The 16,138-nt window shown below is 37.7% G+C and overlaps 1 protein-coding gene across 1 annotated transcript; it reads right to left on the reverse strand.

Moving 5' to 3' along the window:
- Positions 1 to 9,669: 9,669 nt before the first annotated feature.
- Positions 9,670 to 11,006, reverse strand: LOC123610356 (ras-GEF domain-containing family member 1A-like). Its single transcript, XM_045500988.1, is given in 2 exon segments — positions 9,670 to 10,457; positions 10,460 to 11,006. Coding segments are annotated over 2 exon segments (1,191 nt in total). The 3' UTR covers positions 9,670 to 9,813.
- Between the last annotated feature and the right edge of the window lie 5,132 nt (positions 11,007 to 16,138).

Raw genomic sequence — 16,138 nt, forward strand, 5'->3', positions numbered from 1 at the left:
GAAAGTAAAAAGGAATAATCAGGGTGAAGCCACTTATGGGGAATCAACACTAAGAAGTTTTGTTACCAATGGGTTGGCCAGATTTTCAAGGCTTCAGATAGATACAGTTGATTGAGGTAAGCAAGGTTCAGCATCCACATCTGAAAATCCACACACAACTTCTGTCTGGAGCAGAGGAAAATGTGCTATGCTCAGTTTTTAGAAGCTCTTGATACCAGTAAAATAGAAAGAAGAAACTCCCATATGGGGTTTATATGCTAATCTTTGCTATGGCTGATATCTTTTGGTTTATCTATCTCTTTTTTTTTATATACACATAAAAAAGATACTTGGTGGTATCATATGTATTCGTTAATATTGAGTTGCGTCTATTTTTGAACATGGTGATAGGAGGATAATGAAAGCATAGGAGTTATTAACAGCCTTCTAGGGATGGACCTTGAAGATTCAAAGTGGTCATTGATAACACATGTCTCTGAAGGTATGTGTCACAGATGGTCCAATTTAATCTTGTCATATAAATTTATCTGGTACTAAGAAGACCAAAATAGTTCTGTGGATTATGGAGAAGTTTAATATCAACATGTGTTTAATCTTCATTCCTAGAGATTATTGTTATTTTAATCACTATGTTGATGTGCTGAGAATACCTAAGGTGATCAGTTGTAGTAACAAATCAATGAAGTTAATAAGATATCTAAACTTAAATAAATGGATATTATCTGTTGATGGACAAAAACATCTCTTAGACTTTAAGTGAAGAAGAATCAGTGTGATAAAGTGTTGTTAAACCAGATCATTTCATAGGTCTAATATTATGTACTTGATCTCTAAGTTTACTGAGAAAATATCCTAAGATGAATATATGCTATGTAAAGTTATTTTAGGATGAAAGAGTACTGAATTGGGGTAATGAAGAGTAAGGATAAAAATTCTAGTTTTTCAGTCATAATGAGTTCAAGCAGCCCGACTCTCTGAACTTCGATTTCTTTAAATAAGATTATATTATCTTTCCTCCCATCTTAAAAGGGTGCAGTGAGGAAGCCAAATAACACTGGGGAAAGCTTTTTGCCAAAATGAGAAACAAATACAAATAAATGAAGAAAGAAGAAGAGCCCCTCCTCCAAAAAGGTCTCTACATTTCCAGCTAACAACCAAGACTAAAACTGCTAGAAAATAAGAATGGAAACAAACAAAAAACAAAAAACAAACAAACAAACAAAACTGGGAATCCACAAATAGCTACAGAGGTAGACAGAAAAGGAAGAGCTCTTGTGATGTTACTTCAGATGTGCCAAAGTGTCTCCTCTGATTAAAACCAAAATAAGAAAAGGAGACCTTGTCTTCTTACTTACTAATTCCCCAAGTCTCCAAGATGAAATCTATACCCACTTGTTAAAATGCATTGCCAATGTAAGAAATAACCTTTATTAGTCATTTACAACTTAGTTTAAATAAGTTAGTATGTGTTGTTGGGTGCCTACTGTGCACATGAACATAATTAAGCTACAAAGAGCTACAAAGAAGAATACAATACAGTTCTTGCTTTCAAGGAGCTCACAAGCCCAATGGGAGAATCAAATTCATATGTAAAAAGTTACAATATGTAATATGATCAACTCTATAATAGAAGTACAACCTTCAGAAAGACAAGCAGAAGAGAGGCAGAGCTGGGGAAAGCTTTTCTTAGAATAGGCTTTCAAGTTGAAGGTAAGAGAAAGAAAGGAACTGGCATGAGGAAATTAGATATTTCAGAAAAGAATCCATAAAATGTAGGACAGTAACAGAAAGGGAAAACAGAGCATTTGGGCGGGGGTGGGGGGAGACATTGCTTTGTCAGTAGTAATATCACTGGTAACTTGAGGATAAATTCTGGAATATTTAGGTTATAAGCTATTCCAGAGTTCTTTTCTAGGTTCTATCACTGCCTGCTCAGCCACAAAAGAAAATAATGGCAAAAAAAGTTTTCAAAAGGAGAGCAGGCAAATTGTGGGTAACTGTATTTCTGAAAGCTGAAAATTTTAGTTGAAATGAAGAAATCCAACAGGAAGTGAATGCCTGGCTAGCAAGGAAGGGAGAGGAGTTCAATTTCCATAACACAGAGGGGCCCTATGTTCATTAAGGGGGTTCAAATGCCCAGATCTCCTTTTGCCTGAAATTTTCCCAGGTACTTATGGTCACAGCAGGAAAATAATCTTCAAAAATCAAAAAACTGTACTCTAATAAACACCACTGCTTTCTTTTTGGTTGACTATCTTAGAAGAATAACTGTCATTTTTCTCAGATGACTTGCACTTAATTTTCACATCAGGTAAAACCCACTGACATCACCTCCATTTCACAGTTGGTCATATGGAATCCTATTGCTACCACAAACCAGCTAAGAATTCATGGAACTTCTCTTTAGTGGCCCACATGCAAGTGTCCCAATTTCTAGTCTCTTATAATAATTTCCTTGCTGAGTTGCCAGATTTTTATACCTCCTTGCTTTTCAATTTCACATATAATTTTTCTTGGATAAAAGAGGAAAGCCCTAGAGGATTCTCCTTGTTCTCTACTGCTTCAAGAAAATAGAATTTTAAAATAGCTATAGTTTGCCCAATGGAGAGAGAGACAAGTAACTTACAAACAGTTACAGCTCTTCGAAAGATCCTAGCAGTGTACTCATTATTTGCGTTCAAGTTTAAAAAAAAAAAATTGCAGAGCAAATAGAACTTACATCCATCTGAGGTAAAACATTTCATTATATTTTATTATCCCCCAATCAATTCCTAAAGCAATGTGTGAATTAAAATGTTTTACCCAGCATTTTCAAGAAACCAATTTAAAATTACACAGCTTATAACAAATTGCCAGAAATATTGCAAGCACCCATTAATTTACTCCAAACCAATTAAACTCTACATTAATACATGCAGTAATACACATGCACTTGTTCCTAATTTCCTTTTGTAATTAAGCATGGGTACAAGGAATAGTTTCACTTGACAAAGAACTTTAATCCCCTTGTTTGATCTTCCCTTGTCCTCTCTGGCCTCTACTACAAAGCGGCAAAGGTCACTTTTTCCATCATTGCCCATCTTCTTTCATTTATAAGACCAATTTCCTTTAAATACTCAAATATACTACATAGTGAGTTTCTAGGTATTCCGAAATTGCCTTATAGTTGGGGGACATTCCATCCTTGAATCAACAGAAAGGAGCTCCCAGAAGGCTAATGGAAAGTATATATAAGTGTTCCAGAATTTAACGTCAACAGTATGGGGAAAACAAATGCAAACTTCTCTAGTTTATAGTCAAGATCAGCGTGGATTAGTCAGGGTTCTTCAGAGGAACAGAAGCAAAAGATTGGATGATGCCCACCCACACTGGTGAGGATATTCCACTCTACTGAGTCCACTGGTTCAAATGCTAACCTCACCTGAAAGACTCCTACAGACACACCCAGAAATAATGTTTAATCTGTGCATCTCATGGCCAAATTTACACACAAAATTAACAATCATAAGTCCACGTCTCGTCAACTTGACACCCATGTGCATCTTCTTAAACCATATTTAATCTTCAAATAAAGACAATAACAAGGTCATAATTCCACCTAACATTATATAACTATCCTGTGCCCAACCAAAAACTCACAAATTCCTGCCCCAGAAGAGAAGGTAAAGTCCTTGATTCATGTTTTCTATTCTCCTTGACATCCTATAACTTAAATACTATGATTTAAGATTAGCAATACTTAAATGCTATGATATAAAGTTAATATATCTTGTTTTATATAAGTAAATAAAAGAACAAAGGAAAAAATTATATATATATGTGTGTGTGCGTATATATATATATATATATATGCACATACACACACAGATTCAAAGAACATACACACACACACCATATAAGTGTATTCATAGAAAAATAAAAAGTAAATATTCATGAAAATCACAGTCTTCATTTCTGTAATGGGTCATATGGTCATAGCTGCTATTTAGAACTATTGTCTTCCACTACTCGTTCTGTATTCCTTTTGCCTTCAAGCACCTCAACTGTTCATGGTTCTTTACCCAGTAGGGTGACCCTAATCTTTGTTCCTGCAGTCTGAGTCATCAGCAGTCCTGCCTGGATTGGGTGGTGGTAATTTTTCATTGGTCTTACTCTGGGACTGGCAATATTAAGGGATGCCTTAAGGGATGCCGTATAGCCCGGACATACTCTTCCTTATCACTGTTGTGGAATAGCAGTCCAATCTCTTTTTGGTAGTCAGAATCAGTCACCTGAGCCAACCTGTTAATTCCCTCCAAAATCCAGAGAGGCACTATAGGTTACATGCCTGTTTTGGGATGGTAAAAGGGTCTGATGCAAAAACTTACCTTTCACCTTGGAAGGAATATCTCTACATGCCCCACACCACTGGACCTTAGAAGTTTCACTGATATTAAAGGCCCATGAATTTTAGTTAGATTTATTTCATACCCTCTAACAAAAAATGTCTTACAACAAGGTTACAGTACTTGCTACCTCTTGCTCACTAGGCCTAATCAGTATGCTATCATCCATGTAATGGACTGGGGGGTGATATCTTTCGGAAGGGAAAATAGATCAAGATCCCTGCAAACTAAATTATGACACCAGGAGAGTGAAGAGTTGATGTACCCCTGAGATAGTACAGCGTATTGCTGGATTTACCAACTGAAAAAAAAAACAAAAAACAAAAAACTGCTCTTGGCAGACATTATGGACAGAGATGGAGAAAAAGACATTTGCCAGATCAATCTCTATCTATTAGGTATCAGGGAATGTGTTAATTTTTTTAAGCAATAAAACTACATCTGGCTAAAGCAGCTGCAATCAGAGCCACCAATTGGTTAAATTTCAATAACCCACTGGTCATTCTCCACAATCCGCCTGTCTTGTGCATGTCTTCTGCAAAATGGGAGAGTTGAAGGGAGATGTGGTGGGAAACACCAGCCCTGCATCCTTCAAATCCTTAATGGTGGCACTAACCTTTTGCAATCCCTCCAGGAACATGGTATTGCTTTTAATTTACTATTTTGCTAGGGAAGGACAGTTCTAGTGGCTTCCCCTTGTCCTTTTTCACCATGATATTCTTTATTCTATAGGTCAGGGAACCAATGTGGGGTTTCTGCCAGCTTTTCAGTATGTCTGTTCCAACTATGCATTCTAGAACTGGGGAAATGTCACAAGATAGATTCAGGGATCCATTGGGCCTACTGTAAGATAGACCTGTGCTAAAATTCCACTGATCATCTGATATCCAAAAGCTCCATCTCTGACTGGTGGGGCCAGTCTTAGAGATGGCTTAGAGTCTCCTGGAATTAGTGTTAGTTCAGAGCCTTTGTCCAATAATCCCCAAATGTCTGATTATTTCCTTTCACCAATAGAGGGTTACCCTGGTAAAAGGCCATAGTTCCTTTTGGGGATGGCTGAGAGAAATATTAGTAGTATACATTTTCAGCAGTGTACCGAAGTCATACCTCAAGGGGATCCAGCTTCCCCTTCATTCAAATTTTTCTGGGTGTGGAAACTGGCTCATGTCCGGGAATTGATTGAAGGGACATGGCTTTCTGTTCTTATGATTCAGGTTAGACTTGTTTACTTGACCTAGAACTTTTCCACTTGTACAGATCAAGTAAGAATTTAGCAGGCTTTCTAGCTATTTCATTTCTAGAGACATCATGATCAATTAGCCAGTACCATAGGTCTGCGTGAGTCAGAATATTCTGATTGCTGCTTTGACTCTGGTGTCCATTATAGTAACCACACCTACCTTGCCTGTGATGGTTGAGTACCACCACTTGGCTCTTTCTACCCTGGGATCTAGTTAATGACCTTGCATTGAGGTTTCCCAATTCAGTGACTGTAGTGCCCACTGTGAGGTCTGGTGTACAGAGAAGACTAATCACAGAGATTTTCAAGGACGCCAGGGCTCCCCTTACAAATTTATTCCTCACAGTCCTGCTGAAATGTATGTCTTCTGGGCCCTCCTAATTTTGGTAAGTCACTCTTAAATGGTAAATCTACTCTCTGACACTGTAATGTCCGTAAGCCTTTGGATCCCTTCCTCTACAAAGCATGTCTGGTATTTCCACTCACTCACGGGGTCATCTCTTGATCCGTGTTTCAGCCAACCAACCAAAGAAACTATTAGAGTCCTTTCTAAACTCCCTGAATTACAACATTAAATGCATAATCTGCGTTATGAACCTGTGTCAATAAATATAGCTTGATCCCACTTTCTGTTCTTCCACCATTGTCCTACATCTTTAGTATCTATTCCCACAAGTCCCCTAGATTTCTGTCTATATAAATTAGAATAGTTAGCCAGATGTAATACACCTTCTCATTGGTCACACAGAATACCTCATCTTTGGGACCTGCTGGTACTTGAATCTAGTTATAGGTCTAGAAGCAAAGAGGAGTGGTTGGATGGGTTCTGAGGAGATTCAGCATTGTCATGCATGTCAAATACCTTAAGAGAGGCCATTACAGTTTTCCCAGGGAATGTAGGGTTAATCTGGTCAGTCAGGGGTGGAAAGACCAACACCACTGTGGATGACAAGGCCAGTACCACTAAAGGTGGGAATGCCACTGTGAGGAGTGAGGGGGTGAGGAGGCCCACTCTGCTGGAGATGGGGAGACTTCCTCCACTGGTAAGGAAGAATTACCAGAATTTAGAGACTCAATGTCCTCAGCTTCAGCAGAATCTTCACACAACCTCATCCCAGCTTATGATCCCATTCTTGCCCATTCAATGTCCTCACTTTAATAGTAGACACCCTGTGAGGCTGGGAGTTCAAGTTGCATTGTAATTTAACAAGTCACAGGATGAGGTTCTACATTTGGTTTTTAGCAGCTTCAGTTCTGTAGCTACAGGTGATAAGGGTCTTTCCAGGAATGCATAGTAGCTCTTAGGTCATTTGTGAAGAGCTTGAGCTGGGAATTTAAATCTCTGAACTCCTCCTTTTCTTTTGCTACTTTGTCAATAATATTAGGAGCAATCAGTCAATGTCATTATATTCATTAATTTTTCAAAAATGTTCAGAAGTTCCATATACTATGTCACCTAGCTCCTTGTTTCTTATAAATAAGTGATTTATGCAGATGTTTTGCATATCCCTATAAACAGTTTACACTGTGGATTATAAGTGCTCTCTCCATACTGGAAAGAGAGTCATTAGCATCTTTAAACCTAATTAGATTAGAGAAACAATTCCATACTCTTGGTACCAAAATTGTATTAGTCTATGTTCTTCAAAGAAACAAAAGTCATAGGATATATCTACCCATCTATTTATCTAATAATAGACATATCTATTATATCTATCTATGAAATTTTATCATCTATCAAAAGAGAGAGAGATTTATTATGAGGAATTGGCTCATGTAATTTTCAAGGCTGAGAAGTCCTATGATCTGCCATCTGCAAACTGGAGATCCAAGAAACCTGATGGTCTGAGTCCAACTGCCTGAGAACCAGGAGAGCATATGTTGTAAATCCTAGTCTAAGGGCCAGAGAAGATGAATTGAGAGGAGATGAGATGAGATGAGATGAGATATCCCACCTCAAACAGTAAGGCAGGAAAAAGGTATGAAAAGGGGAAGAATTCCTCCTTCCTCAAGCGTTTTCTCTATCCAGGCCCTCCAGGGATTGGATGATGCCCACCTATGTTGAGAAGGGCAATTCACTTTGCTAAGTCCATTGATTCAAATACTAATCTCATCTGGATATGCCCTCACAGACACAGCCAGATATAATGTTTAATCTGGGCACCCTGTGGCCAGTCAAGTTGACACATAAAACTAGTTATCACAAATTAATATACCATTCTGAGCTTTATATTTTCAATTGCATATAAAAATTGACCTCCAACTCAGGGTATTTAATATCCTTCTGAAATCCATTGAAATATTATAGAAGAGCTACCATGTTAATCCTTAATTTCTAATTGCCTTCTAAAAATTCTTATTTGGGTCAAAAACAAGAATATTGAAATTCTACAAAAAACAATTTGAGTAAATTTGTCATCCTAAGGAAGTCTCAGGTATTTAGTAAAGAGAAATAATGGTATTGAGCTCCTACTATGTCCTGTGCTCTTTAAGTGGATTTTCTTATTTAGTTTTCACACACACACACACACACACACACACACACACACACACATTAATAAGGAAAAAATAACTAATATTTGGAAAGTTTCATAATTTGCCACTGTCAGTTTGGAGCATAGTTTTTCAAACCTAGCTCTAATCCCAAAGTTGTGTTTTTTACATAATAGAAAGCTTCTACCCAAAGAAACAACTCTATTTGTGGAATGTTAGTGCCCATACATACAAACATCTCATATACTTAAGTAAAAATATTCATTCTATTGTTTTTCCATTTGACATTATGGCATGAACATTTATGCATATAGGCTCTAAAATGTTAAAAGTTAACATCTTTCTAATGCTTTTTCTTGGTAGTATACTTTAATTTCTTTAATTTAATTTAAACGGTTTCCAAATTCTTTTCATCATTGATTAGGCATAAGTAAGGTATTCATTCCCTTAGATTTTGATTTCTATTGAGCTATTTCTTTAAGATATAGTTTTAGTTGTGAAATTCATGGGAGTAAAAGATATGAATATCTATATAGCTCTTACTACACTGACCCTTTTTTTTTCTCAACCAGGTGCACTAATTTAAAATGAAATATTGCTACTTTTAAAAGGAGACACTGTCAACACTCACATTCTACAATGGGAAGAACATCAAGCTTCAGGGATTTATCACTCAAATTGTTGTTGTGAATTGCCCTTGAAAAGGATAGTGACAGACCTCCTCCCCTACCCTGAATTATATTACATCGAGAGGACTGAAATGGTCATTAATTTTTAATATTATCTCTTCTCAGGGAAGAGCATAATGAATTTTCCTTAGACATTCTTATAGGATTGAAATCCTAGAAATTCTGGGAAGATTTCAGGGTATCTATAGTGAGCTCTGAAAAATGTTAACCAAGTTTCCAGATGAGAGTAGGTAACAGAAAAAACAGTAAATATTAAACTACCTACAATATCAATTCCTACCATAATAACAACTAATAATGCCTGTACAATGCTTTCCTGTTTAGACAGTTTCTTCCCATATGTTTGATCTCGGGTGGGGAAGAATAGATTACACTGGAATGAGGTTTGTGAGATACAGAAAACTGTGTGCCAGGGATAAGATTTGTGCCTTTGTCCTTACTGAGGTTAACAGTCGCATTGGATTAAAAATACATCATCACATTAAAAACTATGTCCCAAAGAAGGTAACATTAAATATCTAACAAGTAAAATATGTGATATATCAAAATATAAAAGGAGAGTTTAATTATTCTGGACTTGAGTAATCAGAGTAGTGAGTATGGCTGAGGTATGGAAACTCCTTTTCAGAGAAGTTATATATGATAAGTATCAGGAAGTTAAGCCTTCATTGCATTCTGGCCCTTCTCCAGCCTTCCCATCATCACCTCAGTGTACTTTATTCAGGCCTTTAGGAGCATCCTGATGAGTTTCCTTTATGAAGGTCAGTCAAGTTCTGGGACCTCACACTTCCTTGTCTATCTCTGGAAGTAGAACCTTTTAGCGAAGGTTTAGTAGAAACTTTTTTTTTTTATGCATGAAATAATTACCTTTTTTTTTTTTTCATAAAAGTCATATACAAAATGGACCCCAACCAGTAAGGCCTCCTCATCTCAACCTCTTTAATCAAGATTAAAACTCAGTGCATGTGTGTACTTCATCCAGCATCGGCAGGCTGCATCCATGCCTTCAGGCTCTGTTAAGGAGAGTCATTCTAAGAGTCTTCCAGCTATCCTTCTCGATGTGGTTTTCAGGACCTTCACTTTCAAAGGAGATGATGAAGAGAGCTTCCTCACTCCAGATGGGTGCCGTGAGCAGGTAGTTCTGAAACTTCATGTCCTTCTCGAAGGGACAATCTACCTGAGTCCATGTCATGAACTCATGGATTTGTCTGGAGATTTCCCTAAATTCCTTGAAGTTAACATGCCCATTGGGCAAGTGATTGGTATGGATTTTGTGCAGGAAGTAAATGTCCTTAACGAAAAGGTTGAATACAGGGATAACAATCTTCTCTCTGCTGTTGTTGGCCATCTGGGGCCTTTGTGTGGCCCCCTGCAGGGCCGTGTAGTAGTTGCAGAAGTTGCTGGATGGGTCCATGTGGTGCTCCAAGATGTCAAACTTGGCCATCTTGACTTTGGACCATGTTTTCTTAAGCCTTGCCACAGGACTGAGGTTCATGCCAGAGATGATGGCCATGATGGAGTTGAAATTCCCGATATTAAAGTGCTTCTGGGCCACAGCAAGAAAGAACTCTAGCATGTGGGTCCAGTGCTTCTTCTTCACCACCTGGCACACCTCAGTGGCCACTAGCCTGCTAAGGCAGTTGAACCATTGTCACAGGCCTTCAGGCTATAGGTCTTGGTCAGGTCCCCTTGGCACCGGTGCTTGTCCCGAGAGTTCATGTGGCTGACGATCTGCATCAGATCCTCAGGGTGAATGCTATTGATCCTCTCCAGCTCAATATGAGTCAGCTGCTGGGCCAGCACCAGGGAGTCAAAGCACACACCCAGGATGTCCTTCTGAGTGGCTGGCGGCTTAGCCTTGAGGAAAGACCCTTTGTCCATGGCTGGTGAGTGAAGCTTTTCCCACAGCTCCTGAAGCTGGCTCTGGGCAGCCAGCTACAGCAGCAGGCTCTGTGTCATTTGGGAAATAGCCTTCTTCACTGTGCCATTCTCCTCGTCACACTGTGTGACCCGGTGGGTAATGGTCTTCGGTTCAACCATGGCCTTCTCATCCTGGAAGTCACAGGAGAAGGCCTCTGTCCACTCCTTTAACAGCTGCACAATCTTGGCTGAGAAGGACTTCAGCTTGGCCAAAGAGGTATGCCAGTGATCCTCTACCACTCCGTAGCAAAGGATTTCTCCTGCATCGAAACCATCCATGTTTAAAAATCTTGCCCAGTCTGAGTGTAGAAAATAGCAAGCTACAAGGATGGATGGTGAAAGCAGCTATTGATTCAAGTAGACAGCTAAGTATGGCCATTCATTCAACCAATACTTATTGAGCACTAACAAGGCATCTGGCACTGGGTACTTAAACACATTACTGAGATATGAGGGAAAATGTAGTATTTGATTCCAAATATAAAACAGAATAGATTCATACAATTTATCCACAGTAAGAACAAAGAAAATTATTTATTCCAAACCCTTTGTCATGAATACCAAGTAACTAAGACACCAAAAGTCACTTACTCAATAGGTGGTTAGTATCAAAGCCAAATTTTAGAACCTAGATCATTTTATTCTTTGCCAATCCATCTTAGCCAAGGGTTCCAGGAAGACATTATCATCACCTTTCTTTATTGAAACTTTCAATCTTCTTCTCTGAAAGAAAACGCGAAAAATGTCTTTCAGTGCACAAGTAGGCTTTATCTTTCTTCTTATTATTTTATTCCAAGACTATTAGTTTCTCACCATCTAATACTTATTCTTTAATGAAATGAACTTGAATAACTGGGTAAACATCTACAATGTTTAACAAACTATTGTCATACTTTAAATAATGGCAAAACTACCAAAGCTGTATTGTTCAATAAGAGAGCCACTGGCCACAATTTAAATTACATACAATTATCCACTTCCTCACTTGCGGTAACTACATTTCACATGTTCAGTAGCCACATGTAGCCAGTGGCCACCATATTTAACAGTGCAAATATAGAACATTTCCATCATTGCAAAACGCTCTATTGCAAAGTATCACATTAAAACAAAGAATCAGCTTCCCACCTGGCACTGTAAGGAATGAATTAAATTGCAAAATGCATTTTTTAATACATTCTGCCTTGAGTAATAAGATATTTACATAAGGATATGCAGGAAGAGAGATTTTACTGAGAAGCAGTACAAGAGAGATACAATCATATTGTGTTCTTCTGCTTTCCTGCTTGCAAACTAAATGCTTAAGTGGCATTCTTTGAATGCCTCAGATGCTCAGAATCTTTTCCTCCATGTAACTAGTTTTGAAATCTTTTCCATAAGTCCTGTGAAATGGTTTATGTAGAAATAACACGAATATTCACTATAGTATTCATTCTCTTACACATATTAAATATAAAACAAGTAAATAATATATACTAAAGAAAACACATATGATTATTTAGGAAGGAAAGTTATTTCCAAGTGAATATTCAAATGAAGAACTGTAAAAGAAAAGATAACACTTTTGACTGAAAATAGTAAATTGGGCACAGCCTATTTTCATATTAGAGAATTTTGGAGAAAATCATGGAATCATAAAAATATTTTTATATAATACATTTATAGTGGCAAAATTTTTTTTTAAACTTAAATGGTCTTCAGGAAAATATTAACAAAATAAAATCATCACTTCCATACAAAATGATATTATATATAAATAAAGGGGGGTGACCAAAACAACTGAAAGTGTAGTCTTCTCCCAAAAAGGAACAATGTGATTCCACAAAGGAAAATAAAAAGTGTTAGTATACTGTCTGTCCTTCTCTGTCTCTGTCTCTCTGTCTCTGTCTCATTCTCTCTCATCTGTCTTTGTTGATTGTTTATTGATAGTGGATATACACTACTATTATAACAGGAAACGTGCAATATACTTTATAAATAAAGAATAGAAGGCATTTTCCCTACCTGGGTATCGTTATAGTAGAAAGTTCAAATAACAAGTGCACGAATGTATGAGCTAATGAATACATGTAGAAATAAATATAACTCCCTTTCCAAACACATTTGGAATATTATTATCCTAAGTCATAATTTTGGAACACCATTAGTAGATGAAATAGAGTTTACTTTTGAGATTATAACAAACAAATCTGTAAGAAATCAAGCTTTCAGTAGTTACTAACCTTGCTTAATAGTGTAAAAGGGCCAATAAAAAGAGCAAGGCAAGTTGAGAAAGAAATAATGGAACCGAGGATACATAGATTTATACTACAGCTATGTGTCAGGATAGTTAGAGGACTATTCCCAAAGTTTGAATTTTAAATGAGTTTAAAAAAAAAAACCTTGGAAAGTAAAACTTACTTTAATCAATAGTGCTAAACATAGCAGTCTACATTTCTGTTAGTCTGGTTATCAGCTTTTAGGATCTCTATTTTTTTTCAAATATTTACTGTGCAAATCACAGGCAATAAGTTAATTTTTAAAGGACACCTTTTAAAACAAATTGAAAATTTGTAAATTTCTCTCTCCTTTACTTTGAACCTTAATGAGATCAGGATCACATGATTACTATAAGAAAGAATAGATGAGAGGGTAGTGGGAGGGGGGCAAAGTTCTAAACCATTTCAGTGGAGTAAAGATCAATTTCATTTTAATATAATTTTTAATGGTTGTTCAAACTCATAATGCACCCACACAAAAGCCTTCAGTTAATGTGTGTGTATTTTGAGCAGTTCCCCTCTTCGACCCTCCAGTTTAATTTCCGTCCTTCAAATGAGATGAATGGAGCGTGAAGCAGGTCATATCTCAATGCTGACACATGGGTTGCAGACAGAACTCACAGCCTAGAGAAGCAGCCAGTTTGGAGATTAAATCAAAGCAGCTCTGAATAGATGGGAGGTCAGCCAGGGCCAGCTTTGACATTTGATAGGACCTTGTGATCAATCAGGCTTTTCTTCGCTCTCCCAGGTTTCCTTATGACAGGGGCCCTAAAAAGCAGATGGGATATGTTACAAAGTGCAGGAGAAGCACTAGATTGTGAAAGGAGATAGGTGTCAATACTATCAAAGGGACAACTGTTATTTGAAGCAGCCAGCAAATCAGAAGGCTCTGTTTTGCTGCAATTGCGATGCGAAAGTTTTGCCTTTCACAATGTGAAATCTGAGCCTTCAGAATGGAGAGATAATTTTTCAAATGCTTTTCAAAATCTCTTACTTTCTATGCATTAAACTGGAAACTTTGAACTTTCCGAATATTATAAGATTGAATTTTAGCCAAGCTTCACTCTGTGAATAAGCTGTGTTTCCAGCAAAGCCAAGCTTGCTTGTTGCTCTATGTGTGTGTCTGTCTTTGGAAAACACATGCACACACACACACACACACACACACACACACAAATAAAACCAAGACATGATAACCTTTGGAAGAAAGGAATCAGAGGGTATTAATGTGGAGCACTTACTGGGCAGGGACCTGAGCTTGGTTTCAGGAAATCCCAGTCACGTCGCCAAGGGGGTCATAAAAAATGAATGGCCCCAGAGCACCACTGTGACAGACTGTTTCAGCGAGTGGTAATGGGCCATCTCTAGGATGAAAGGCCATGTATTTATAACTGTGCAGGCTACCAGGTATCACACCATTCATTATGCCTGCCTGATTTAAGGGAGATGCCTTTTACCAGGATGACATGAGAGCAAATTATTTCCAGGAATATCACAGCTCTCTCGCCCACCCCTCATCTACCTCTCCATCTTGCCCACACCCATCCCAGCCATAGAAATACCTGCTTATATTCATACAAGCATGAGCACATTCTCTGAAATTTTCCTGTCAGAGAACATTTCATACTCAGAGATAACTTCTCCAAAACTTCTCACTGCAATTTACTTTGGGATGGGAAAGTTAGAATGTGCGAGCCTGACCTAGGGAAGTCTTAAACAAGGAGGAAGGGCACAGAGTCACTCTACTACCTTTCTTCCATGAAATATTTGACTGGAGCCCGAAAGCCAAGACAACTGTTGGGCTGATTTGTAAAGTGAGTTACATTTTCACTTGACATGGACTCCATCTTCACAGAGAAGGTTGGCATTTTGAGTGGCATTTTGTTTCTTGGCCACTGACAGTGGTCAGTCATCAATCAAATATGCAAAATTACTCAACCTCTGTGGACTATTTCTGATGAGAATTTAACCAACTGCAAAAAATTTTAAGTTATTGTCCAGCATTAATATTTTATATTGTCTTGAATACTTGATGAAAGTCTAATAAGACAGAAGCATAATAAACAAAATATTCCACCAACACACCCAGTATTCTGGTAAAAATAATTAATCTCAGGGAACTTGATGTAGCTAACTCAGATAATAGCAATGTCAAGGATTGCATTTTGAAAAAAATGAGATGTAAATCTAACAGAAGAGTCATCATAAGTGTTTATAATATATGATTTATGTCCCTTAAAGTGTTAAATGATGGGGCGCCTGGGTGGCGCAGTGGGTTAAGCGTCCGACTTCAGCCAGGTCACGATCTCGCGGTCCGTGAGTTCAAGCCCCGCGTCAGGCTCTGGGCTGATGGCTCAGAGCCTGGAGCCTGTTTCCGATTCTGTGTCTCCCTGTCTCTCTGCCCCTCCCCCGTTCATGCTCTGTCTCTCTCTGTCCCCAAAATAAATAAACGTTGAAAAAAAATTAAAAAAAAAAAGTGTTAAATGAAAAAATAAACTTTATATTTCATATTAGTTTGTTGGGAGAAGATAGATATAACATACTTGGATTTTAACCAAGTTAATTCAGCTGTGGCCTTAATATAACTCAAATACATCAGTGATTATAATAAGGTTTCTACAACAGTGTTTTCATGGTCTGTATCACAGTCTCCTTTAAAGAGTTGGTACAGTTATTCTGATGAAAGTTTCCAGAGAGTATCATAACACAACCGTGAGACCTTTGGATTAGTAAATGTGAGTGTGTATGTACGTGTGTGTATTTAATCTATGCAAATCATGCCCTGATTCTGGCCCCCAAGAGCTCAGATGTTTGTGAGAAGTTAGAGATTATTTACAGAGAGCATTTTTTGAATAATTTTGTCATTGAAATGTGACACAAATCTTCCAAAATGGTAATTCTCTCTAGCAAGCTAATCCTTCAAGAGGTTTTTATGTCTCCAAGAAAGCTGTGCGTAAGCAAAAGACTCTACAAAATACATGCGGGTTTGAGTCACTCTCTAGAATTCCATTTAACTATTGCCAGCTCCAGGAACAGCCACAATTTCCTTGTCTCTTGTGCACATCAGATAAAGAATTCAGAAAGAATTGGCAGTTGGCAGGTGAGTAGCTGAAAGAGGAAGGAAAAAAGCTTTACTGGTGTTTCCCAATTAAT

This window comes from Leopardus geoffroyi, chromosome C2, assembly GCF_018350155.1.
Source record: "Leopardus geoffroyi isolate Oge1 chromosome C2, O.geoffroyi_Oge1_pat1.0, whole genome shotgun sequence".
Lineage (NCBI taxonomy): Eukaryota > Metazoa > Chordata > Mammalia > Carnivora > Felidae > Leopardus > Leopardus geoffroyi.